Raw genomic sequence first — 26,551 nt, 5'->3', positions numbered from 1 at the left:
ATAGCGCCAGCCCTTCCCTCGACCAGAGCCTCTTTGAGCTCAGCTCGAGCCGACAAGAGGGTTTGTCGCCGATAGCCACACCGTGTGTTCCTGGCTTCGTTTGGCTGGACTGGTCGACGGAGCCCCTGCCGCGAGAGAGCCTGTGCTGCGCTCTGCTAGAGCCGCCAGTGGCAGAGAGTTCCACCGGCGCGTTTAGCCGCCGACTCCTTACGGGTAGCAGGTTCGCGCTGGAGGGACAACCGAGGAGGCCGAGCCGGGGAGACGGGCCGCCCCCACCCCGGCCGGACCTATAAGAGGCGCGAGGACGCGCTGCAGTCGGGACACTTCAGGATGCGGCTCGTCGTGCTCCTAGTGGCCATTGTAGCCGCCGCCGCCGCCGCCCTCCTCCTGCCGCCGCCGCCGCCGCCCCTTTTGCTGCTGCTGCTGCTGCTGCCGCTCCTGCTGCTGGTGGCTGCGGCCGGCGGCAGCGTAACGTGGCTGCTGCTGCGACCCAAGCGACTGATTCGCTCGCTGGACCAGGTGGGCTTCCTGACTGAGCCCGGCTGGACCCGCGCGCAGAGCGCCGGCCGGATGCGCAAGAACCGACGTGCCGGCCAGCTGCTGCCCTCCTACCCCAATGGCTGGTTCCGGCTCTTGGGCTCAGCCGAGCTTGCCCGCGGGGAGGTGCGCAACGTGGCTGCCCTGGGTGAGTGGCTCTGCGCTCCGAAGGCGCTCCATGAAGAACGGCGGAGGGAGGGGGGCAGGCGAGGTCCGGAATGCGGTGGAACAAGCGCCCCTTGAGTAGGCCAAACGGCAGGGGAAACCCTTTCCCGCTCAGCTGAAACGTGGGAAGGAAGTCAGTGGGGGATAGCGGAGCAGATGCAGAACTCCCGATAGTCCGGCTAGGGTAGTTCCGAGGATTGGGGAGCTACACCCCTTAATGGGAAACTCATCCGCCGCCCCCCCTTTCTTTGCCCTGTCCCCCTTCCTGCCTTGGATCGGCTTGGCTTTTTAAACAAGAGGGGGACTCCAGAAACGCGGGTGGGTCTCTAGCGGAGAGTCCCTTTGGTGTTTGAATGCCGGTCTAGAGACCGGGAGCTGGGAAAGAAGTTGGCAGGGGATGGACTGGCCACTGGGCTCTCTCCGCCCAACTTGTCCCACGCAGTTATTGATGTTTTTTTGTGGAGGGGGGGATAGAAGGCAGGGAGATTCAGTATGCTTGCCACCTAATAATACTCTTGGGAAAGAGCCAATAGGTGACTAAATCCAGCCTAAACATCTGACTCTGTGTGCAACAAGCCAAAATAATAATAAATTGGGCATAGCTGATGAACTGAGAAACCTCACTTTTTCCTTCCTGCAAGTAGTGTCCTGTGGATTTGGAAAAATAAATCTGATTTTCTGCTTGAACTGTATTTTTCAGCCTCTTGGCGGCAGCTGTTGGACTCAGAGTGCATGGCTCCCTGGGCATCAATGCTTAGGTGGTTGCGCCATTGAATGAGTGACCTAGATGGACTTTTAAATAATAATAATACTTTATTGTCATTGTAGGTGTATACACATTATACCCATACAACGAAATTCACTTAACACCCAAAGAGTTTCTCGTCCCCATCCTGGTTCTTCATCATTTTAATTGAGGGTGGCCCCCTGGTGGGGACGGAATATGCCCAATTGGGATTGGCTTAGTACAAGGGATTATGCTGGAAGAGCTTCAGTTTACACAAGAAGGGATGCTTTCCCAAGGCCAAGTTAATAGTAACCACAGTTTGCATACATTCATTCAAGAAAGTTAGATCTTTTATCTAAGATCAAACTCTGGGTAGTTCCTTATCAGCGTGTTTTGTACATGCACTTACTTAACTGGGGCTGTGTCCACAAGTGCTCCCATAAATGTGACACAAACACACTTTTTTAAAGTGCTCTCCCTTTTTGGTTTCTGTAGTGCAGGGAGTCCAGTTATTTTGTATATTTCATAAAGGTGACCATGCCCTTCGCCTCAGACTACAAGCAGTCCTTGGTTTACAACAGTTCATTTAGTGACCGATCAAAGTTACAACAGCACTGAAAAAAGTGACATGATTGTTTTCCACAGTTACAACCTTTGAAGCATCCCTTGGGCGCATAATCAAAATTCAGATGCTTGGCAACTGGTTCATACTTATGATTGTTGCAGTGCCCCCGGGCCATGTGATCACCTTTTGCGATCTTCTGATAAGCAAAGTCAATGGGGAAGTGAGATTCACTTAACAATTGTAGCAAAGAAGGTCATAAAATGGGATAAAAACTGTCTTGCTTAACAAAAGAAATTTTGGGCTCAATTGTGGCCGTAAGGTCCAAGGACTATAAGTTATATGAGCTAAGAATTCCAAACACCCCAAATATATTTCCAAGGCTGAGGATATAGCATGAGACAGAGAAGAAGCTTCTAGATGAGGGGAGGTTGAGCCAGTTCAAGCCAGTTTAAATGTTTAATCACCTACTAATACGTCTTTAACTTGCTTTAACTTGCCCTTCCAAGAAAGGGAAAGTCTCTTTTGCCTGGGGCATGTACCTTGATGTACTTCTTCATAAAACACCTGGTTAATGCCATTCCTCTTGGCACCGGGCACTCTCAGAGATATGATAATATTTTAATTTACTTCCTTTAAATAACAGTTTATCCTACACGTTAGATGAATAAGAAAGGCTAGCTATTTAGTTGTTTGTTTATATCATGCCTTTGTAAATAATTCAAGGCAGCAAACATACCTAATACTCTTTCCTCCCACAGCAGCCACACCTTGAGATAGGCTGGCTGAGAGAGTGATGGGCTCATGGTCACCCAGCTGGCTTCCATGGCTAAGGCTGCAGGACTAGAACTCACGATCTCCTGGTTTCCAGCACTTGACCAAACTAGTCCTCCCTTCCCATGACACAATGCAAGCACATTTTGAAGTGTATTAAAAAAGATTCCATTCCTGCACCATGATGAATACCGTATTTTTCAGAATATAAGACGCACTGGAATATAAGACACACCTTAGTTTTTGGGGAGGAAAATAAAAGCTGATTGGCAGCTGTTCCCAGAGGTGAATTTTAGCAACAGGTTCCTTGGTTGTGAGCTCTGTGCCTTGTTTTTTTGTTTTTGCTTTTTTTTTCCTGCCTCTGACACTTCTGAAACTCCATTTCAGAAAAAACTTTCTTTCCTGCCTCTGAAAGCCTCTGAAACAGAGCTTCAGAAAAAAAGCCTCTGAAGCTCTGTTTGGGGCTTCTTTTCTGAAGTTTCATTTCTGAAGCTGTTTTCAGCCTCTGAAACCTCCGTTTGAGAAGCTGGGCGGGGCTACATTTGGAGTATAAGACGCACCCAGATTTTCACCCTTTTTTTGGGGGGGGGGGAAGATGCGTCTTATATTCCGAAAAATACGGTATCTCTGGAATAGCTCAAATTTGCCTGCAGGTTTTTTCTTTTACCACACCAAACTCATCCAGAAATCTGTTATGTTTTCTGATTAATGGCTTTATGTGCTATCAGATGTACCACACAAACTACAGTACAGTTTGTGGCAGAAACCAACATTGTTTTTCTGCTGGTGTACTAAAGATGCTTTAGAACTCAGACAAGGCCAGTTGGTAGAATTCATGTGATTCTGGAAATTAATCAGCCATATTTGCCAACAATACTTAGAATTTTTGATCCTTCACTCCCTCTGATTGGTAAAAAAGAAGAGAGAGGCGAGGGGACGGCTGACAGGTTCTCAGTGTGATTTTTCTACTCTGCCCTTGGTTCTTTTTCATATACAACTCAAGTTGGTGAATACACCAGTTCTTCTTACCCCTCCTGTGTTGCCCACAAGAACAGCCCTGTGAGCGGAGTTGGGCCAGGAGAGAGTGGCTGGCCCAAAGTCACCCAGCCAGCTCTCCTGCCTAAGGCAGGCCTCCCAGTGGCTTCACCAGGACACCAAACTGGCGTAGCAACCTCTTGTGTGTGTCTCTCTCTCTTCTTTCCCCCAAGGAGCAGAGCAAGAAAAGCCGGTTGGAAGCAGAAAAGAGCAAAGGGCCTCTCCACTTATTCCTGTTGTTGCATTTGGGCTGATAGAGGGCCCTAGAGTAGTACCTGTTTCCTTAGGTAGGGCAACCTGGGCTAAATGTCCTGGAACTGTTGTCCTCTTCCCACTTTGTATCGGTTTGCCAGCCTCACAGACTGCCTCCGCCGCTTACTTGCTCTTGCTCTTGAGTCTTCAGCCAGACTCTCTCTGAGAATCTTGCTCTTCGTCAAGAGCATGGCAACTCCCCAAGCGGACCCACTGCCAGAATTTCAGAGGCTTCTGGGACTCAAGTCCACACATCTAGAGGGCGATGGTTGCAGAAGAATTGCTCTGTGCGATACACCTGGCAGTCTCAACTCCTGTCTGGGCAGGGGGCATCACCAACCTTTTCTGCAGGAATTGGGACTCCCTTCTGATAAGGGAGTCATGCCATCTTATTTTTTATCTCCGTGAAGGAGTTGGGAGGTCTGTTCATGTTCCTAAACGAGTGTGAAAAGTCCATTTCTGGCCTTGCAAGACTCAGTTTCACACTCTGCAGTCGAAACTGGCCCTGGGTCAGGTGAAGAGATGGTTCCTCTCTCCCTCCAGTCCCCCTTGAGACTCTGGAGAGCCGCTGCTTGGCTGTCTAAAGTGCCCTTCCATGCACCAGCAGCAAATGCCTTTCCAATTTGCCTGTGAGCTTCTCAGAGGAAACAGCCTCCCACCCATGGACTACGGCACACAGGCACCTTGTAAAGGATGTGCAGGCCCATCTCAGTGGTTAGTAAAGCAGGCGTGATCCTGACTCGCCTTATGGAATAGATGCTGTGCTCTTCCTAGCAAAGAAAGAAAAGCTGACTTTTATCATTCTCTTCATATGCCCAGGGGAACAGTTTGCTGTGTTTCGAGGTTTGGATGGGGAAGTCTACGTTCTGGACGCTTACTGCCCACACCTCGGGGCCAACCTTGCAATCGGTGGCCATGTGGTGGGCAACTGCATCGAGTGTCCCTTCCACGGCTGGATTTTCTCTGGGAAGGACGGGAGCTGCGTCAAGATCCCATATGCCAAAAAAGGTGACAGGGTGGCCTTTCCTGTTTGGGCTAAGGGAAAGCCCCAGGGAGTTTAGGCCCGACTGGAGGTGACTGGCTTAGCGGCCATGGTGTTGTAACCAAGTTTCCCTGAGCATCACGGAGGGCCTTTGTCTGCTGCGGGAGGGGGGAAGGGGGGGCAGGCAGCAACCAGCTTCTCATTTTGACTCTCCAGGGGAAAAGTTGTCCAAGACCTCAGGTGAGCCCTGCCTAACAACAGGGGAACCAATGAATTTTTTTCCCTCCAAATTCCTTCCTAGAAATATAGCTTGTGACAGACCTCCAAATTTCTGGCACCCCCCACCCCCACCTCATTTGGCCTTTCTGAGTTCTCAGCAGCAGGACCGAGCTGGCCGCGGGTCCCTGGGAAGCCCTTCCTGTCATCAGGCGGTGTTCCAGCACCCCCGAGTACGGAAAACTTTCCGACCGGGCTACCCCACCTCCAAGGTGCTGAAATGCCAAGCGGAGTCGCTTCGCCGACCAGGAGGAGCTTGCTCAGAGGCTTCCTTGGTGGTCTGTGTTGAGAGCCCCTCTGAGACTCTATGCCCCAGGCAGCGTCGGTGGGAGACTCTCCCTCTTCTTCTAAACAGGAGAGCCGGGAGGCTTCCCGAGCAGGCATTTTCCCCTCCATCTCCCCATTGTCCCCCTCCCTCCTGTCGTGGGGGCGGCAACAGGGAATACATAGTTTACAGGTGGAACCGCCCCCCACCACGCCCCCGTGGCTGGAGAGGGGCGGCTCCAACTCAGCTGCTGAACCTTTCTCTGTAGAAATTAGGGGCGGTGAGGGGATCCCTTCGGTGACTGAGAGAAGGCAGGGCCACCTTTTCTAATAGCGCCAGCCCTTCCCTCGACCAGAGCCTCTTTGAGCTCAGCTCGAGCCGACAAGAGGGTTTGTTGCCGATAGCCACACCGTGTGTTCCTGGCTTCGTTTGGCTGGACTGGTCGACGGAGCCCCTGCCGCGAGAGAGCCTGTGCTGCGCTCTGCTAGAGCCGCCAGTGGCAGAGATAATGGGAAAACTGACAAGTCCATAAACTGGCCCTCCTTGTCTACTTACCTTCTCGTGCTCCATATCTTCCAGTGCCTGAATTTGCAACTACCAAAGTTTGGCCATCGTGTGAAATGAACAACATGATCATGGTGTGGTATCACTGTGATGGCACGAGCCCAGCATGGCAAGTCGCCGAGCAGGAAGAGGCATCATCGCCCAACTGGGTCTTCCGGGCTGGAACGGAGCACTTTGTCAGCGTGCACATTGAGGTAGTTTGCACCGCTGAGGGAAGGCCAGTGGCGGTGCCTTTTCAAACCGAACCCGGGTATTGGGGATTCAGGATGGGGCGGAATATGGGAGAAGTGGCGGAATGCAGAGAGGCAGTTCTGGGGCTTGAAAGTTAGCTGGACTTCCGCCTTTGATGGCCTTACATAGCAGCTGACTGGAAAGCACAGCTGGGTGCAAATGGGCCTTGTCACTTGATTCTCAGCTAGTAATGTCCGTTGCTTTGCAGTCTGAGTGCCTCTCTTGGTACTTGGGGAAAGGCGTGCTTCTGCTTTGAATGTTTCTTTTCTCTCCCGGGTAGGAAATTCCAGAGAATGCTGCCGATGTAGCCCACCTTTCCTTTCTCCATAGTCCCTCGGTCATAAGTGGAAATGACCTGCGCTTCACAGACAACCACCGCTGGGCATTTTTCAGGCACACCTGGGAGGTAAGGTAACCGGCAGGTGCTTCCAAATCCCTGTGGGCCAGTTTCCTCTGTGAAAGTCACGGAGGCTGCACTCCAATTTAAACGTGAAGCAACAAAGGGAGGATTGGGTAAAGCTGCATACGTCCATATGTTTGGAAGGCCAACATTAAACACATGCAAAAAGCCTCAGCTACTAAGCGAAGCAGGGCAGGCACGGAGAGCCCCCTTCCCTGTCCTACTGGAAGAGATTCTGCATTGCCTTCAGTTGTCAACAGAGGTCGCAGGAATGAAAAAGCTCCTCTTGGCAACCCCCCACCCTAGACTGCTTGCAACACGTGTGGGGAGGAGGAGTTTATCTTGGTCTCTTTCTGGCTCCAAAGTGTCCGTTTCCTCCTGCTGGAAAGAAAGGAGGGGAGGGAATGGCCATTTGGGCTGTTTCTAAGCAGGGCTGGCGGGGGCTTTGGTGCCAAAGCAGCAGGGGCATTTCCAGTCAGTGCAGTGCTTGCTTCCCAGGCAGAGTGGCAGCCTGAGCCGGAGCCCAACGGACACTGTTCAGTCATGCTTCTGACCCACCACGTGCTGCTCTTTGGCAAGCCCATCGCCTTCCTAGATCTGCATGTTTCGGCCAGGCAGGTACGAGATCCTCTCCGTCCAGCGAGAGGGCAGTGTTTGTCCCAAGCCAAGGACTGCATCGGTTAATGTGATGCTGAATTGGTTGCCTCTCCCAAAGAAAGTGAGAAAGGCAAGGCAAGCCGTACATAATAATCACTTTTGGTTTGTTGGGTTGTTTGCTTAATCCCTATCTGGTTTGGAGGGAAAAATGGTTTGGTTGTGTCTTCTCTGTTCAGATTGGTCCTGGGTTGGTTATGATGGCCCTGAGTCACGCGTTCCTGGGCAAGGGGCTGATCATTCAGACTGTCACCCCTCTAGAGCCACTTTTGCAGCACGTCGTCCACCAGATCTACTTCCCACGCAATGTACCCTCCTTCATTGCCAAGCTGATCCTATGGGCCGAGCGGGTCCAGGTGAGAGGAGGTGCAGGTGGTAGTCCTGGGGGCGAACTCAGTCTGTGGGACCTCCTGGCCCTTCAGGGCTGAGTGAGGGACAGGGGGGTGTATCTGTTTGTGTGGGAAGGGGTGCTGACAAGGGTCTAGGTAACTGCATCCCAGAAATTCTTGAGCTTCCAACCTCCCTTTGCAGAGCAGAGACCAAACACATCCATGTTTCTAGGGCTACATTTTAGAGTAGAAATGTAGACTGAATTGTTTGCAGAACGTGGGAGTGGGGGGCCCCCAAGTTGTTGCAGATACCTTGCGAGACTGAGGCACTGCCTGCTTAATTCAGTAAAAAAAATGGGAGAAATGGCTTAAAAAAGCAACAGCAAATTTGCAGCCTCTGTGGTGACACATTGAAGCCACCCACTCCTTGCCCGAGGATTGAACATAAACACAGCGGGTATCTTACTTTTTTGGGGGGGATTTTCTTATATTGTTTCATGCATTTAAGCTGAGGGTTTTGTTCTTTTGCTACCTCCTGATCATTTGTCTTCCACTATTCCTCCTGAACCAGTTTGAGCGGGACGTTATGATCTGGAATAACAAGAGGTTCCTCTCCAAGCCGCTGCTGGTGAAGGAAGATGCCGCCATCCTGCGGCACCGGCGCTGGTTCTCCCAGTTCTACAGCCAGAACAGCCAGAAACTCAGTGCCCAGAAGGGACAGCTGGATTGGTGATGGCCCCACTAGTCTTAGGGACACCCAATACTACTACTTCCACTGGCAGAGCCCACAAACTCTTGTGTGTGGGAGGGAGGGGTGAATCTTACTTTTGGGAGCCAAGGAGGTTCCTGGGCCAGAGGAGAGATGGATGTGAATTTGGCTCATGGAATTCTCCAGAATCAAATGGCGACGATCTGCAGAAGCATTTGGAATGGTGTCCCACCCCTACCCCCACCCCCAGCAGCTGTTTTTTGCTGGTTCTCAAGATGGCAATGGGCTCTTTTTGACTTTTTTGCCTCTTGACAACATTGTGGATATAAATTGTGCCTCAGGCCTTGCTTTTTAGCTGCAAGTGCATTTTCTAGCTTAAGGATATTTTGCTCCACAATTGGGAGTGGAGACTAGAAATGCAACCCCAGCAGGAAGGACAGACTGAAGAGATTTGCCGATGGGAGGAAACATCCAGAAGTCATCAAGGCAAGATTTTCTAACCTCTTGTCCTTTTTGTTGCACGAATGGAACAGGAGCAATCCAGAACAACTCTTCTTTCACTGCCCATTTTGTTACAGAACGAAATAGGCAGAAATAAAATTCCTCCTGCTCAGCAGAGCATAAATCAGTCAAGAGTGAAAAGTTTTGCAAATACGACTTTTAATTAAACTCCGTTCAATAAGCACTGAAGAAAACACATTGAGGGTGTGGAGAAAGTCTTTTTAAGCCAAAACCAAAGCATCCCCAGCACCACAAGGAAAGATAAGTGGTGCCCCTTTCAAGCAGCGTTCGCATGTCCAGAAAGAAGCCCCAGATGCCACGTAAGTCATTATTTCCAACTGGGGGGAGAAGGCAAGGAGGAGTTTCCCTGAGGTGCCCCCAGAACCCCCAGAGCCATTTTCAGCACAAAAGGAGACGGTTGTGTTTCCTTCCACTGGCTTTCTCCCCTCACTGCCCCCCCCACTACAACTCAGCTCTCCCCTTCTTCCTCTTCATTTGGCTGCTGCTCTTCCACCTCCTCCTCCTCATTTTGCTGCTGCGCTTCCTCCTCCTCCTCCTCCTCCTCCATCATCCTCTCTCCCTCCTCCTCATTTTCTTCTTCTTCCCGATTCTTGTCAGGGTCCTCAGCATCTTCCTTCTTCTCTCTGTCTTTTTTCTTGAGTTCTGACACTCCCCTTTTGCCCTTCTGCTCATTCCTGTAAGCTAGAAGATCAACACCAAGACACACAGCGTTAAACCAACTGTCCTATGCCAAAAGCAAGAGACTGACGGGTGCTGTGCCTGCTGCTCAGTATGCCACTGAGTCAAAGTGATGCAAAGAAGAGCACAGCATGAGAGCCATTCTTAGGGGATGGGGCAAAAATATTATGCCTTGCTGCAGCTTCTGTGGAAGTGTGGCTCTGCGGAGCTCACCACTATCCCTGAAGAACTATGAGTGGATCCCTTGTGGGGAAAATCAGTCTAAAGAGCAAGTCATTCAGTGCTGAATCTTTTATTTCTAACCCATTTCACAACAATCATTTTCTTAAGGGAAAATAGCGTATCTCAAAACGGTGGTGTCAGTATTCCAGCAATAAAGCTGCCGGGATGAGGCAGCAAACTTTCGAGTGGGATAATTGCGGCAGGAAAAGTTTAATCTGGTTCTTTGCTTTTGATACCAAGTCATATATTGGTATTACCTTTCTTAATTTTGTTTCAGTTGAATGAATTTTTAAAGAAAAAATAGCAAGTGTGTTTAGAATGTTGCACTGGCCTTTGGCAAACAACTAGTTTTAGTTTTAAAAGAAGCCAATGAAGGGAAGGGAGGAGAGGGCTGAAGGGGAGCACATCAAACGGCAACCAGGTGCATTTACCTTCCAAGGATTCCTTTAGGGGCCCAACGAATCGCTGGAATTCCATCTCTTCCATAGCAGAAATAACATCTCCGGCATTCAGTGTCTTTCTCTTCCCCTTCCTTGCAAAGTTATTGGCACTAATTTAAAAAGGTAAAAGCAAACGAACATCCCCCATTATACGTGAAAGTTTTCCACTTATGTTTTGGTAAACTAGATCGGGGTCTGCAACCTTAAGCACTCAGTCATTTGGACCGGTTTCCCACAGAAAACACCAGGAGCCACAAAATCCTTTTGACATACCTCTCTGTCTCCCCTCCCTCCTTCCCCCCCCTCTCTGTATCTCTGCCTCTGCCCTGGCCGCTTCTCCACCCCCCCCCCCACCCTTACCTTCTCAGGCCAGGAGAGGAGTGACTGGGAGGGGAGGGCGAGGGGCGGGGCCGGCCAGTGGTGGGATCACCCGGCAGGGAGCCACAGCAGAGGGCCCAAAGAGCCGCAGGTGGCTCCGGAGCCGCAGGTTGCTGACCCCTGAACTAGATGAAGGGAAATCAGACAAGCCGAGCTTGGCAGATCCCAAAGTTTGAGCCTATCCATTTCGATGATCGTCTCTGCACAAAACAGATAGGTGATCAACATCCACTTTTTGCGAAGAAGCGATCCCCTTAAAACTAAAGCGGCACTTTCCCCTCTCTCGCTGCACAACAAGCACGCGCGATGGTTCTCCCCCGGGAGGAGGGAGGGGAGCCCCAAGGACTCCGACTCACCACGAGGTGGCGTAGAGCACGAAGACGCTGGCCGCCCGGGAGATGGCACTCCGCGCTTCCTTCGAGACGTTCACTCCGTCGGGGAGCTGAGGGGCGAGAAGCGGGTCGGCTGAAAGGCGCTGCGCCGGGGGAAGCGCTTCGGCCCAGCCCGGAATCCCACCCACCGGCCTCAGGGCAGGGCAGGGCCGGGCAGAGGGAAGGAGCCCCGCGCGCTCACCGCCTCCTTGATGATCCGCGTGATGACCGCGTTGGGCAGGTTCAGGTCCTCCGGCCGCTCAGCCATCCTGGAGGGAGGGAGGGAGGGAGGGAGGGAAGCCTCCGCCCCGCTCCACCCCGCAGCGCCGGTGGCCTGGCTGCCCCCGCCCTGCCGCCCCAAAGGCAGCTCCGCCCGGGAAGAGGTCCGGGGGCCCGCCGGGCGATCACCGCCGGGGAGCTCGAAAGGCGCGCGGAGCCAGACCAGTGGCCGGCGCCCCCTCGCCCAGCATGCACCGCGCCCGCCGGACACGCCCCAAGGGAAGCCTTCCGGAGGGAGGAGCCATTTGCGGGGCTGGCTTGGCTTCCGCGGCCCCCACAATGGCTTTGCAGGAGGAAAGGAACCGGATGGGCGGGGCCATCGAAGCGCTCGGCGTCGCTCTCTCCGCCCATATCCGGTACCCGCCTTCCGGCGCGGTGCACCCAGGGAAGTGAGGGCAGCTTCTCGTTGCCTAGCGACGGCGCCTACTTTACCTCAGGCAGGTGGGATGGCGGAGCGCCCCTTCTCCGCGGGCGGGAGGGCGTCGCGGAAAGGGGCCCCTTCGCCAGCCCGACCCGGGCTTCTCGGCGGAGGGTCGGCGCGGAGGGCGGGCCGGCCTAGCCGAGGCCTCACGCCGGGAGAGGGGCCGCTTTGACTGTTTCGGAGGGTGTCCGGACGTGGCCTGGTTCAGGAGAAGCGCCGGAGCGGGCTAGGCGTTTCCCCCAGGCCTCCTCGAACTCCGTATTTTCTTCAGTCGAGTCCCGAGCTCGGAAACCTCCCTGCGGTTTCTTGGCCACGTTTTTCGGAATTAGTTGCCATTGCCGCCTTCCTGAGGCTGAGAGAGACTTGGCTGGCCCAAGATCCCCAGGCTGGCTTTGTCCCCGAGGCGAAAGAATAAGTCAGTCCTCCCGGTTTGTAGTCTGAAGCTTTCCCCACGACTGGTCCTCCACTGGGACCATGGGCATAACAGTAATAATTATGATAATTGGCATTTATAAAGGATGCTGCTTCCAAAAAGCTAAAGTGGAAGGGGATTTAACAAATTAACAGAGTTGGAAGGGACCTTGCAGGTCATCTACCCCAACCCCCTGCCCAAGCAGGAGACCCTACACCTGCCTCTACCTAGTTTTACACCCACAGACCTGTGAGGTCAGGCTCTGAGAAGCTTCCTCCTCTCTTTGTATCCTGGTGCTGCCCTTCCCATCACAGGTTAAAAAGGCAACTCACCACAAGAGTCACCCAAGAGGTCCGAACATAACCCCCCTTTTTGCTGCCTCGCAGAAAGAGATACTCCCTGAGCATCCCCAAAGCACAAAATGAACTTTGTGAGGAGTCGGCATCAACACTGGATTATATTCAGAAGGGAAGACCAACTATGGTGGTTTTCAGAAGGATGGGGGAATTTCTGAACACTAATCTCGTAATCCACCACTTTGGAGCAGTTGTTTCACTTTGTTTTCTTCCTTGCATCACCTTGCAGAAAGTTGCTGACAGCAATGGGTACAATCAATATCGGTGGTCAGTGGGATGAAACCATTTGCAATATGATCGCTTGTCAGCATCCACCCTGCTGGGAGTCTATGCGGAGAATTGAAAGTGGGCATCCTCACATTTTTCTGAAGAACGTAGTCATACCTGGAAGAGATATCCCAGCATTTGAAGGTAAGAAGCGCTCTGTAGAAATTAGATGCCAGGCCACTTAAACTGACTGGTAGGCAGTTGTTGTCAACTTGCAAAGCTTTCAAGTTGCCATGAGCAGGAAGGAGGGAGAACTGAAGTGAATTCCATACATTTTTTTTGATCGCAGTCAGAAGGAGGGTGTTAGGTTTCACAGCCAGCCAAAGTGGTTAATTGGAGAATGTGATTTATGACATGGCCAGGGGGGAGGGGAGAGACAGGGTCATAGGGGAACGTAAATCTACGTGGGGTCAGTCCTGACTGCATCCAGGTATTGCCGGAATGGTGCTCCAAATAAATCACTATATTTCCTTTGAAGTTTGGATCATGGCTCATGAATTAATTAGGGCATCTTTCAGAAACTTGACAGTTGTTTCCGTTCCTGGCCATGGAGTAAGAAAGAGCTATATAAAAGGAGGACTGGAGTAAGCAAAAATGTACCTGTGGGTGATGTGGCTGGCATTTTTTCCACAGGTCCAGCAATACACTTAGGCAAATTTGTTTGACTAACCTGCTTGGAACTTGCTGACAAGCTGTGGGATCATTGTTATTCTCGTAAATCTATCTCTGGCCATAGTAGCGAACTAGGTTTCATAGCCGGTGCTGACTAAAAACCATTCCAAAAAGTTTTAATTTAAGCAAGCAGGTTATTAACAGATATTAATTTTCATTTGGGCAGTGGTCAATCTGTATTTCAAACATTTTGGGCAGTTTTTTTTAAGATGGATACTCATAAGAGAAAATGTGTTCTTAACATCATCTTTTAATATACTTTAAGATATGTGACTGGAAAAAATTAAGAATGAAATGGAAATCTCTTTCCTCTAATATTATATCAATAAGCAAATATGGTGTTGGATTCATTATTGTTATGCTGACAATAGATGTGCATGAAAGAAAAAAACCATTTATATATATATATATATATATCTCAAAGTTTTCTTTGCTTTCTCCTTGTTTCAGACAAACTGCCAACCCTGAAGATTGTTGACCTTCCCCTCCATTATCCTCAGAGAGAACGGGTTAAATGTGTGGGAGGTTTTGATTCCAGCTCCAAGACAATTTCCAGGAGCAAAGGAGCTAGAAATTGCTTTTCAAATTGTATTCTGAATGATGATTGGATACCCCCCATATCAGTATTGAGGTCAGCAAATTTGGATTTCCTCTACATGTCTGTGTCTGTATCTGTGGGATGATAGGCATAGAGCAGCATTCTGTAAGAAAGCCTCCTCTTCCTCCCCCCCCCCCCCGGCCTATGCAAGATTTTCTTTCACAGCACCCATCTAGTCAATGGAACAGGACAGGCTGTTTCTGCACATGTCTGCAACTATGCAGAAGCAAGGCAGAATTCTTGTACAGGCTCTGTGCCTTCTGCATGGCCTCCATTGTGTGCCTCCCTCTGTGTGCATTTCAGTTCAGAAAGGAATCCTTTCCCAGGTCTGAATTCCAGAATGGAATCTCAGTCTCTCCACTTCCCACCAATAAGTTTCACCTCCTTGAAGCAACCTGAGAAGGTGAGTGAATTCAATGGATTGTTTGGAAGGGGGAAGCAAGGGGAGGAATATGTAGAAGTGTTTTCTTGGGCCTTGAAGGAGGCTCCACCCAGACTATATTCAATGCCCAACTGCTTCAAGTTTCTTGTATTCTGTGTTCAGTAATGTGGCTAAAGGCTCTATGTCCTGCAATGAAATTAGAGGAAACTCTGCCAATTGTGGCCCCTCAGTGAGTCCTGTTCATTGAGGTGAGGGTTGATATCAATAGAACCATCCCATAGTGCTTTATAGCACTCTCTGGGCAATTTACAATGTCAGCCTATTTCTCTCAACCACCTGGGTCCTCATTTTACTGACCTCAGAAGGATGGAAGGTGGATTCAACCTTGAGCCCCATCAGGATTAAACTCCAGGCTGTGTGCAGGGTTTGCCTGCATTATTGTGTTTTGATACACATTTTGCCCTTCTGCATTCTTGATTGGGGCTTCTGCAACTGTGCGGGATTCACTTAACAACAGCTGGAACTGCCATAACTGTTATTTTAGGTTGGCACAGCCATGTGATGATGTGCTTTACGACTACATCATTTAGAGGTGGAGTTGCCAGTCCCAGTTATTGTAATTGAGCAAGGAATACATGTTGCAAATAAAGATTTTCCTCATGAGTTTATAGCTGTGTGTAATGAAGAGCTTATTGTCTCAGAAATTTTCTAAATCATTAATGAAACAAAGTAGACGAGTAGTAAAACCTCATTTTCACTGTTGAGAAACAGTCTCTTGAGGCACTCAGCTAGCCAGTTAGCCCAGAGAGCAACCAAGGCAGAATATCCTGGATGCCTTCTGGAACTACAGCTGAACTTGAACTGTTAACCCTTGAACAATCCAGCATTTGTTCCTGTTGTGGTCTTCAGCGCTTCTTTTGCCAAGTAGTAAAGAGTTGTTCCTTTTCGCATGGACGTGTTAGATGCAGGCGACAGACCTCGCCAAATTTGGGGTGCAAAGACTGGGTTCCCAGGCAGCCTGTGGAAGCACGGTTATCCGGTGGGTTCCAGACATGCGACCCAGATTCCTACAGTCTGAGAATCCCAACAGGAGAGTGTAAGTGATGCCATAAATGTAATTTGGTAGTCTTGCATTTGGGGATGGATGTGAACAACGGCTTGGCTCGGCTCTGCAGGATTTCCCTCTGCTTGCTCGTCTTGGCCACTGCATATCTGATTCATTCCGTAATGTAAAACATTTTGTAATGTGATTTTGTATTTGGGGAGACCTATGTTCTTACGGGAAAGAGAGGTGCTTGCAAGTGAAGGGCCGAACCTTCACATGGGAGCTTTAATTAAGGCAGCCTAGTAACTTTTCTGCTCCTCTTTGCCTCCTCCTTCTCTCTAAGGAGGAAGAGAGGTTGTTTTTTGTTCAGTATTGCAATACTTCTCTTTTAAACTGGGGTAGAATCACTGTATAAGAAATCAAGTGGGTCTTCTTCTTTTTTTCTTTTTTTCTTAGAAAGGCGTCTCCACAAGGAATATGTGTGAAGGACCTTGCTTTGGAAAGTCTCCTCTCTCTCAAGGATCATCAAGGGACTGTGAGTTGCACCTGCGGGGTGTGTGTGTGTGTGTGTGTGTGTGCGCTTTTTGTTTGCTTGATTGACTGGTCCTCACCCATTATTTTACCCCTTGCCTGAAGGTGAGGAATCTAGCAGGTGAGGACTTTCCTGGTCTGGACTGAAGCTTGGAAGCTTTTTGGGACTGCTGGTAAAGGCAGAGATTGGGGCTTCCGGAGGTATAGGGAAGAGGTCCTCCTTCCAGAAGCGCCTTGACAAAGGAGATTTGAAAACCCTGAGTAGAATGGCAGAATCTCAGTTGATTCCTTGATACCAGGATCTTCTGACTCGAGGGCGATTGATTTGGGCTTTGGGGGAGGTACATGCAGAGCTCTGGATGGGATTCAGGTGTGCTTGGGATATTTTTTTTTTTTTTGCTTTTGTATTTGAGTGATCTCTTTTTGCAGAAAAGAAAAAAGTCAAATAGAGTTCCTACAGGGGGTCAGCCCTACTTTCGTCATCTAAGGCGGAATCAAAAGTCTAACAAATCAAGGTCAGTTCTAAAAAGCAACCTTTATTTTTTTAAAAAAACTATTTAATACCAGTGCAAAAGGTTTGGTGGTGTGATTCAGGTACTGGCATGAAACCAGGAGATGGTGAGGTCTAGTCCCTCCTTAGGCATGAAAGCTGGCTGGGTGGCTTTGGACCAGCCACTCTCTCTTAGTTACAGTACAGTACTACATCTCATTTTTAAACAACTAATTAAATTGTTATCACATGAAATCATGGTACAGTCTTTCCATTATGTTGATAACCAGTTTAAAGGAAGAAATGTATTACTTTAATAAAAATAGTATTAAAAATAAGAGTCATACTTATCTGAATATGAAAAAAAGCATATATAACAGGATAAAAAACTGAGTATAAAAACAAAGAGAGGAAGGTTTCCCTTTTGAAGGTTTAAATTAAACATTTTAAAATGCTACTTTTGACTGGACACCCAAGCGCTAATCCTCTTATCCAACAAGAATTCTAGTTAGATTGAGGAAGTGGCCTAAGGCGGCATCTCTTGTAGAAGATGGACTGTGCCCTTTCCATCTTGCTCCAAATTCTAAGAGAAAGTCAGGTGCATCTTTGGTCCATGGAGAAAAAAACGACCTGTGTTCCTGTTAACTGGGTTTTTCTGGGAACATTTGGGAAGGAGGGGAGCTGAGATTGTACTCGGCTGTAGTTCTTTAGGCCAACAAAGGAACACGGATGACAGCCTCCTCAGGACAAGGAAACACCCAGTGCCCGCTCTGCATCTGTTGCTACAAAATGAGGAAAGTGTGACTCAGGAGAGCAAAAGAGGAAGGGAGCTGCTGGAGACCAAGGAAAAATTGGCAGCCCCCTTTATTGTGCAGAAGGCGCCCAGTTTTGACCGATCTGAAGCTAAGGTGAGCAAGACCCAAGCCGTGCGGTAGCAATTGTGTACTTGCTTTGTTTGGGGGCTGCGAATCACTTAGAGTCAATTGGTGAAATACTGGAGAGGTAGAATTAAAGAGACAGGAGGCAAACCCTTCTGACTTGTTCTCCTGGGATTTTTCCCACTGGCCTTTGCTGCAGTCTCTCCCTCCTTCCCTTTCTACCCCCTCTTTTCTTTAGATCCCCATGAAAGACAAAGATTCAGGAAGAAGCCTAGGCCGCCAGCCCAAGATCGTCTCAGGAGGTTTGCCTGTTTCCATTCTAGCCTTAGAACTATCTGAATGTAACTAGAAGACTTCCCAGCCAGGACTGACTCGCTTCTTCTGACCGGCCACAGGCTCACTGGTCCTGAGACACCTGATGGTAGAGCAGCTGGGGGATGCTAGTAACCATCAAGACAAGAAAGGAGGGGGCCTCCTTGAGCACAGCCAGGTGTTCCCAGAATCTGTAAGTGCCTCTGACCCTCCAGTGCAGAATCACTAATTCCCCCCTCCTGCCCCTCGCATCCCCAGGTGTGGCTCCTGGATCCTTGACTGAGTGGGACGAGGAAGACCTAGGCAGAGGCTGAGGGTAGCATGGCTCTGGGGCTTTTGGAGGAGGATAGCGGAGGGAGAGGGTAGCATGGCTCTGGGGCTTTTGGAGGAGGATAGCAGAGGGAGAGGGTAGCATGGCTCTGGGGCTTTTGGAGGAGGATAGCAGAGGGAGAGGGTAGCATGGCTCTGGGGCTTTTGGAGGAGGATAGCGGAGGGAGAGGGTAGCATGGCTCTGGGGCTTTTGGAGGTGCTGGGAGCAGCAAGGGTTGGTTGCCTGAAGCCCCGTGAACAGGCGATGGGGTCTGCCATGGAGACGAGCGGTGATCTCCACCTCAGTGATGGCTGATTGTGCCAGGATTGAGCCCCACAGTGGCAGGGATGAAAGTGCTGCAATAAAGGGAAGCGGTGGGTGGGGGTGAAGGTGGAGGGCAGTCTGGAAGGAATCCCTCTCCCTCCCATTCTCTCAGCATGGGCATCTTCCCTGTGGAAGTAGCCAGTCCTGGCCCAGGGGGATTTAGGGGGTCTTGCCTGGCCAGAAAAAGATGGGCAGATCTTTCTCCTTCTCTTGCTTTCCACATGAAAAGAGGCAGGAAACTGGTTTGTTGAGCTGTTTCTCTTGATTTTTTTATTCTTTTTTGTTGTTTTTGGTGCCCCCCCCCCCCAAAAAAAAAAAAAAAAAAAAAAGCGCCTGTCTGTTTTTGTGGGTGTTTTTCCTCCAGGCTGCAGGGAATTTCAAGCTGCAGGCGTGTCCAAGAATGTTTGCTAGGAGAAAATCTTGTGTGAAATTTATGGAATATAAGAGCAATATGGCAAGGCTGGGCATGGAGGGTGAGTGCAGTGGACTTTTATTCTAGGGGTCTGCCTTATGATGTAGTTGAAGCCTAAGGAACTGAGGCGAGGGAAGGTTCAGCATTTACCTTTCTGTCAGCTCCCCCTTACTCGCCCCCAGCAGAAGCCCCGATGCTGCCCTCCTTGCCCATTCCCATCTGCCACCCCCACCCCCTTGGGCCAGCAAGCACTCCTGCCAGCTTGTTGGTGGGAGTGTCCCGCATGTTCTCCTCGACAAGGAAGGAGGTAAAGCACCCTGGAAGCAAGAGGGATGCTGTGCTGGTCTTGAGAGTAGCCAGAAAGGAATGGCAGAATGGTTGCAGGAGGTCATGTTCCCTTTGATTCGGGAGGAGAAGGGGAAGCCTTGGAGGCTGCAGGAGGAGGAAAGGCCTGTTCCTTTAGCGCCGTCATACTCTTCTCTGTTTCCCGTGGAACAGCAGTGGAGCCAAATAACTTACAAAATTTCTCTGTTTGGTGTATGAAGACTCGTTGCTGGGAAGGGCCTTCACTTGGTGTTTTCCATTTGACTTGGTGAAAAGGTAGCCCTGGAGCCGGCATGGAGACTGTTTCATATACTAAGTAACCACAGTAAAAATGGCCTGATAACTTCTAAATGGACAAAATAAATGCCCCAAATGGTGACCAGGTGCAGTAGAGAGAGGGAGCCATTGACACCAAGGGTTTAAAAGGCAGCGAGGCTTTTCTGTCCCTGAGTCGATTAGTCTCGGGGGGCCTTGAGATGCGCAGGGAGCTGTCCTTGTTTCAAGCTGCCCTTCTCTACCTTGAGTTGTCTGGCTTCACACCAGAGGTTTGCAGTAAGTTCTGGCCTGCAGAGGCTTCTTATTCAGGGAAAGGCTTACTTGACAATAGACTCTCAGAGGTAAGTTGGCTAGATTGGCTTCTTTATTGCAGACAAAAAGGAAGTCATACACAGCCAGTAGGGCAAAGAAGCAGAACCTTTATCTAGGTGATTTCCTCTCGCCTCTCTGAATGAAGATATTTTCTCAGGTGGCAGTAGTCATGGGGTCCCTTTGGTAAACCTCTGTCCTTAAATTGCCCAATTTTGGCTTGATTTTACTCAGGCTGCGATCCCTTTGCTTCCTGCCTACCGAAAGCCAAGTTCAGGTACAGGCAGTATTGCGAGCATCTGGCAAGCTGGAAGGAGGCCACCCCGGCTGAGAGGGATGCTTCAGACATCAGCAGGGAGGCTTGGCCCGAAGAAGACTCTCAAGAAGCACCCAAGACCTTTGCTCCGCTGCAGCCCCCGGGGCCCCCTCCCCCTCCTCCCTCCCCCTCCCTCTTTGAGAACAACCCTAATTCACCCCTTGGCTTCTCTTGAATCCAAAAGGGACAAGGAGGGAGGGAGGGAGTGACCAGGTGGGTAATCAGGAGCCAACTCCAAGGATGGTTACTTCTATTTTTAAAAAAGTGTGTGTGGGGGGCACACTCTTGAACTTACAACCATTAAAATTCCTGCTTCCCCACTTTGTGCCTCTCTGAGCCTTGTCTCCCAAAAACAACTTTTTGTAATAACCCAAAGGTGGGACACTGCACAGCCAGAAAGACAACACGAGCGGTCAGCGGGCCTAGGCAGCGCTTGAGTTAAGGTGGTCTCAAAGACAACTCAGGGTTATGTTTTAAAAAGGAAGATAATTCAAAGGCCAAGGCTGTTCTGTTTGTTAGAGGACAGCTAAAGGAGCAGATGGGGATGTGAAAAGGGAAAGGGCTTAGCGGTTCTGTGTAAACATGCGCTCCTGCAAGACTGGATATTCCCTCTCCACACCCCTCTTCCTGACCACAGAGGCCGCCTCACAAGCGAGTCTGGAAGGCGCTTTGTGGGTCTTCCCAGCCTGCTTCTAAGTCACACAAAAGTCCGGGAAGAAAGACTCAGCTGTGAAAATGAGCAGAACCCGGTGGCCTTCAGTTCCAGTGGGCCTTTCTGAAGCCAGTCAGAGGTGGCCCTCGTTCATTTCTTTCCCGTTCTGTGAGCAGCAAGGTACTTTTGCAAGGGAATTGGAAGAGGAAAGGTGGTTTCTGAAATAATTAGTTTATTTTGAAATGAATAAGTCTTGGAAACAAATATTCAGGGCTCCCTAAGTTTTGGATTCACAATCTAAATAATGTAGTGTCCTTTATAAATATGACCACCCCTAATAAATAGGATTTCTTGGGAGAAAATAAAGCATGGTGATTCTGCCTTTTGGCTCTCTTCCCCCAAATACATTGGCCTCGTGCGTAAAAGGCAGCACCCTGACTCTTGTCTGGGCTTCTCAACAACCTTGCTGAGTGAAAGAACCTTCAGATATGAATTCCTATTTCTCAATAGTTCTCTGCTTTGGGTTACCTATTGTAAATAAAACTCAGGTTGGTTCCTCTTTCTTCATTTTCTTTCTTGGTTCATTATTGTGGTTCAGAGGCCTAGATAAATTTAGACCATTCTATTTGTCATTGGTTATATCTAAAGAAGTCCTTGCAGTCAAGAAATTAAAAGACACTTGCTCCTGGCAAGGAAAGCTATGGCAAATCTAGACAGCATACTAAAAAGCAGAGACGTCACCCTGCCAACAAAAGTGTGTATAGTCAAGGCTATGGTTTTCCCAGTTGCAGTGTCTGGCTGTGAAAGTTGGACCGTAAGAAAGGCTGAGCACCAAAGAATTGAGACCTTTGAATTATGGTGCTGGAGAAGACTCCTACGAGTCCCTTGGACTGCAAGGCGGTCCAACCGGTCAGTCCCAGAGGAGATCAACCCTGACTGCTCTTTAGAAGGCCAGATCCTGAAGAGGAAACTCAAATACTTTGGCCACTTAATGAGAAGGAAGGACTCCCTGGAGAAGAGCCTAATGCTGGGAACGATGGAGGGGAAAAAGAAGAATGGGACGGCAGAGAACGAGGTGGCTGGATGGAATCCCTGAAGCAATCGGCGTGAGCTTAGATGGACTCCAGAGCATGGTAGAGGACAGGAAGGCCTGAAGGAACGTTGTCTATGGGGTCACGATGGGTCGGATACGACTTCACAACTAACAACAACAACAAAGAAGTCCTGGCTCTGGCTATGTGGAGACAAGATCCCCTGGCTTTAGTAGTTTCTTGCCTCTGTCCCAAAGGCGGCGTTTGTGCCCCGCCAGGGAGATCTTGTCCGAAGAGGTTTGCTGTACAGAAGAAGCTGGGAGGGTGAGAGACTGACAGTCCAGAATTGTCTGCCCAGGATAAGTAATTAACCACAGCAGAGTGGACTTCTGCTGCTACGATGGCTCTTTGGAGCAAAGTTTGTGTTGCTTATGGAGTTCTCTTGGCAACCCCTCTACTTTGAAAAAAAGGAGAGTGTGGCTCCTCCCCCTTGTGGTTAATCTTCCTTGTGTTCTCCCTGTGTGCAGCTTTCATTCACAGCAGCTCTGCCAGGCCTCCACAAGCAGCTTCCTCCAGACCTTTCTCAAGGTGGGTGCTTGGCTGTTCCTTCCTAAAATGTTTACCTTGTTCTGAAGTTACATTCTGGGGAGAATGATCAGTCAGTACTGAAAGCAACAATATGCCTACTTTTTAAAAAAAAAAATGGGGCCAAGAAAAGTTGTAAAGATATAACTGATGTTTTTTATATGGTAAAACAGTTAATTATGTCTGAAGTAGCCGAGTTTAGCTTTCCCCAACATTTTAAATAAAATATGCATAATTTCTCCCAAGTTTTTGGGCACAAAGTTGTTAGGAGAGCCCCCTCTTTTCCTTTGCAGTCCCAGCTTGTTGGCTTGCTTCTCCTGGGTCCATCTTCAGAGAGAGAAGGAATAGCTTGGGAATATGTAATTCTCTCTCTGGGTGTTATTCTGTGGTGTGAACCACCTATACGATGCTGGAAGATGAAAAGGATTCCAGGGTGCTCATTTAGGAGATACATAAGATCCATGGCAGGATTTGGGCAAAGATGTTCCATTTATCAGGATTCTGTTTTAACAACCGTTGCATTTTTCTTTTTGAGGGCTGTAACAATTTGAAGAAATTATTGTCTGGAGTTATAGATTCCCTCTCTTGCATTAATTAGATGGATAGTGCTGGGCTTTCTGCTGAGAAAATCAGGACTTCTATGCATAGGGAAGGAGTGAAGGACTGATCAAACTACAGGGCAGGGATGGGACAAGAAGGGAGTTTGGTGCTTTCGTGTGTCTGTCTCTTGACTCTTAAGAAGCTTGGTTTATTCACACTTACTCACTGAAAGCTGTATACTTTTTGCATCTGATATTCTAGACCAGTGAGGTTTTTCAGACCCTTGATGTGGCTTTCTCTATGACTTCTGAATGTGAAGAGTATTTCTTTTTCTTCTGTAAAACTATGCCTAAATGGGACAATAAATTTAGCCTTCTGTTCTTACATCTCCAGTGCTGCTGGCAGGTTGTTCAAGTTAGACAGAAAGGAGAGCTTTTTCAGCAGCTAGCCAAAGCTGGCAATGGCCACAGTTTCAGTGGATTTTGAAAGGGACGAGACCTGTGAGGAGTGGGAAATTACAGCTGAATGAGGGAGTTTGAGGCCTGTTGGTGTTCAGAGACCACATCTGGATATGTCACTTCCTGATTTTGGGGGCAGCAGAGAGAGAAAGAGAGAGAGAGATCGTGGCATTTGTGTTTGGAGGTGACCGGTTATCTATTTTCAGATGGACTGCGCTGGGCCAGGTGGGCTTTTGTTGGATCCACCACCATTGTTATACCCTTTCTCCCAGGTAGGAGAAAGTGGAAGGAGCAGGGTATCAAGTAGCATTTTCAGGGCAAATTGGTGGCAGTGGAGATATTGCCAACTTTTGAATGACATCCTGGTTGGAAGTGGGCCCTGGGAAGTAGGTGGTTCCACAAGGAGTCCTGCATGCAAAGGCAGCCGTGCCGCAGGGGCTCTAAGAGATTTTGCTCCAGTGGAAATAGGGATTGGAAAACAATACCGTGCCGCCAAATCTTTGCAGAGGAGAAGTTACTCGTTAAATTACGACAGGATCTTTTGCAAGATAAGCCTTGTGGCAACTGATTAACTTCAGTGGAGCCAGTGGGAGGTTTGGTTCTGTATCTTTTTGAAGTCTTTCTAGTGGCGTGGCCTCACTTTAGTTGTGCTTTTTGTGGGGTATGGTTGGAAAGAGCTTCCCTTTCACTTTATTTATCTGACATTTTGATTTATATAGCCAGCCGTCTCAGCCTATGACTGAGCAGCAAAAAGGAATTCAAAATAATATTAAAATGTGTTTTTAAAATTGTAGTTAATCTTCTGAATTGGTTGCCACAGTTACTCTTTTGCCCTGTACAAGGAATTGCTGCACCCTCATCTTTGAAGTACAGAATTAGGCCAGCCTGAGTTTTTCAGTCTGAATCAAACTTCAAACCTGCTTCAACATTTTTGCCTCTTCATTAGAAATGCTGCAAGTTCAAAAGGGGCTGGAGTGACATTCCTCCTTGGACCCGACCCCAGGCATCCATCTACTTCCAGCCAGCAGATTTCTTGGGATTTCCTTTTGGTTGCAGGAATGGAATTCGGGGTTGGTGTCAAAGGCTGCATACCTGAGCAATTTCTGGGTGAAAACCTATCCCAAGTACAGAGTTCTCCAAAAAGGCTGCCTGCATTCCTCCTAAAGCGACGCAGGAAGATCAGCCACGCTTGTGTTAAAGAGAAGGGTAAGTGCAGAGAATGAAGGCAAGGAAGGGGCTGGTGGGATGTTGCATCAAGCATTCTCTCTTGTTCAAAGACAAGGAGGTAAGGTAGCTAAGTCTCCAGGGGCTACAGAGCAAAATAGCATTTCCATTTCCAGAGTTTTCATTCCTTCCTTCTTTCCCTCCCTCCCTCCCTCCCTCCATGGTACAGCTCATCCACTGTCTAACAGATTGTTACAGTCCACAAAACAATAACATTCAGAACTATGAAAAACAGATTGCTAAAGTCCACAAAAAAGAAATACTAAGGAAAATGAAACCAACATCCTGTAATAGTCCTCACGCTGACACCGGCACAGAGGCATGTAGGGGAAAGAAGAACCCTGGTTAGACTGTGGATGCTGCACCTCAAATGCGAGGCAGGTAAAGTCAGGGCCAGGAGCCCTTCGGGGAAAGGGCCATGGCTGAAGAAGAGAACATTGTTAGAGTTTAGAGTTTGAGTTTATTGGATTTCTATACTTTCCCCGTGTGGGGAAGGGAAGATGGGAGCGTGACTGTGCAGGAACATGGGTATTTGAAAAGGAAAGGAAAAAAAATCTGGGCTCTTTCTTAAGAAGAGGAGCAACCCTACTTTCCCCTAGAAAGTAAACCAGCTTACCTGTAAATGAACGTTCATTAGGGCTTCCCTTCCCAGCGTTAAAGGTATTAAATAATGGATGCCTACATCCTTCACGCAAGGGATTGCCTTTAAGGGGAGAGCACCTGTTGGCCTTCGCTGTTTGATGAGAAACAATGGATAAAATGCATAATAAATTACCTGCAACATGAGGACAGTGCTTGTTGGTTAAGGAAGGCACTGCTAGCATACATGGAAAAACAATCTGATGTCAATTCTTCTGAGCCAGGCTGAACTTTGCATGTTTTGAATTATTAGTTTTAGCTTTAGCATTTGAGCAAATGAGCTTTAAAGTCAGATTATGTGCTTCGCCTAAGCTTACTTCTGCATGCAGTACATGGATGCCTGGAGGCAAATGTTCATAGGTGGCATCCAGGCAGAGAAAGACTTGTAGAAGGGCATTTTTCAGCCTGGGGAGAGCACTGCCAGGAGAGCCTCGGGAGTGGAGTGATTGAGGGAGGGCAGTTGGAGGCAACGAGGCGTGTCGGGTGTGGAGCCAAGAGTGTCATTGTGGTTGCCGTCAGGTGCAGATTGACTTTCAAATCCACCAATGGGCTTCCAGGGCCTCTAGTCCTATTCAAATAGTGGCGGTTAGAAGGCAAGGCCACCGCCTGGGAGAAAAATTGTGCTTGGAAGCTGCCTCCGTTGGGCAGTTGGAAAAATGGTCTCTGGTCTCCCTGCCAGTTAAGGAGCTGAGGGAACCATGGAGCCCAGGCATTCCCACCGAGGCTCTCTCTGTGCCAAGTCAGCTAACCGTTTGCAGTTTCCTTGCTGTCTGGCAACATTTGGTGAGTCCTCCACAGGGTGAGGTGGGCGAGGCAATGGTTGTAATTTAGCCCCTGTTTCATTGTGCAGTCTTGCAAGAGCACAAGAAACCACTTCTGTCGATCCCTCAATATTGTGTCCTCTCCCTCCACTCCTGGAGGCACAGACCTCTAGGATTCTTTGTATTGTCCCCGTGTGCAACAGAGCCATAGGCAATCATGATAATTGTTAGCCTTGTCCTCGTCAGCCTTTTGGGAAGCCCTGAAAATGTGGTTCTCCCAGCAGCCCGGTGGAGATCCAGTGGGGAGCCTGCACCGTTTGTACTGTTGGTTCTGTTGCAACTTTGAATGGTTGCTGAACGACTGTTTTCTAAGTGAGGACTATTTGTGTTTGTAAGTTGCTTAGGGCCACAAGTTGGCATAAGCAACGCAAGATATTTAACGTAAAGAAGCGTGGGGAGAGGGTTGTGGGGGAGAGAAAGAAACCCACCTCCGTTTCACAGATGGGATGGGGAGAAAGATGGAATATTGAGAGGCTGTGCGAAAGAGGGTCACAAAGCAACTTTGCAATCGCCTTTCTTGTCTGCTCCAGGACAGCTGAAGCTCTCCATCCACATGCAAGGCAGAAGGCTTAAACTTTATGGTAAGTCAGTGGGGGGTGTTCGGTACAGAAGTA

At 49.1% G+C, this 26,551-nt stretch overlaps 3 protein-coding genes across 3 annotated transcripts in view; 2 read left to right on the top strand and 1 right to left on the bottom strand.

Moving 5' to 3' along the window:
- The first annotated feature begins 330 nt into the window (after positions 1-330).
- Positions 331-9,052, top strand: LOC139325636 (cholesterol 7-desaturase nvd-like). Its single transcript, XM_070955568.1, has 7 exons — positions 331-685; positions 4,872-5,060; positions 6,155-6,333; positions 6,651-6,776; positions 7,269-7,388; positions 7,604-7,780; positions 8,325-9,052. The coding sequence occupies exons 1-7, from the start codon at positions 331-333 to the stop codon at positions 8,484-8,486; spliced, it is 1,308 nt and encodes a 435-aa protein (XP_070811669.1). The 3' UTR covers positions 8,487-9,052.
- A 49-nt stretch (positions 9,053-9,101) lies between these two features.
- Positions 9,102-11,535, bottom strand: POLE3 (DNA polymerase epsilon 3, accessory subunit). Its single transcript, XM_070955569.1, has 4 exons — positions 11,276-11,535; positions 11,059-11,144; positions 10,316-10,434; positions 9,102-9,665 (listed from the first exon to the last, which is right to left on the bottom strand). The coding sequence occupies exons 1-4, from the start codon at positions 11,339-11,341 to the stop codon at positions 9,433-9,435; spliced, it is 504 nt and encodes a 167-aa protein (XP_070811670.1). The 5' UTR covers positions 11,342-11,535; the 3' UTR covers positions 9,102-9,432.
- Positions 11,536-12,184: 649 nt separating this feature from the next.
- Positions 12,185-26,551, top strand: part of RGS3 (regulator of G protein signaling 3) — a 44,451-nt gene continuing 30,084 nt past the window's right edge. Inside the window, exons 1-13 of the mRNA XM_070955473.1 lie at positions 12,185-12,201; positions 12,771-12,952; positions 13,931-14,111; positions 14,382-14,481; positions 15,423-15,556; positions 15,962-16,040; positions 16,466-16,551; positions 17,230-17,434; positions 17,643-17,706; positions 17,800-17,909; positions 18,715-18,823; positions 24,310-24,459; positions 26,468-26,518. Coding sequence (XP_070811574.1) covers positions 12,787-12,952; positions 13,931-14,111; positions 14,382-14,481; positions 15,423-15,556; positions 15,962-16,040; positions 16,466-16,551; positions 17,230-17,434; positions 17,643-17,706; positions 17,800-17,909; positions 18,715-18,823; positions 24,310-24,459; positions 26,468-26,518 — 1,435 coding nt within the window. The 5' untranslated portion in view covers positions 12,185-12,201; positions 12,771-12,786. The remainder of the gene's footprint in view (positions 12,202-12,770; positions 12,953-13,930; positions 14,112-14,381; positions 14,482-15,422; positions 15,557-15,961; positions 16,041-16,465; positions 16,552-17,229; positions 17,435-17,642; positions 17,707-17,799; positions 17,910-18,714; positions 18,824-24,309; positions 24,460-26,467; positions 26,519-26,551) is intronic.

The sequence above is a fragment of the Pituophis catenifer genome, unplaced genomic scaffold (genome assembly GCF_029215685.1).
Source record: "Pituophis catenifer annectens isolate HBS135680 unplaced genomic scaffold, rPitCat1.0.hap2 SCAF_17, whole genome shotgun sequence".
In the NCBI taxonomy this organism is placed as follows: domain Eukaryota; kingdom Metazoa; phylum Chordata; class Lepidosauria; order Squamata; family Colubridae; genus Pituophis; species Pituophis catenifer.
This window is presented reverse-complemented; position numbering and strand designations above follow the sequence as displayed.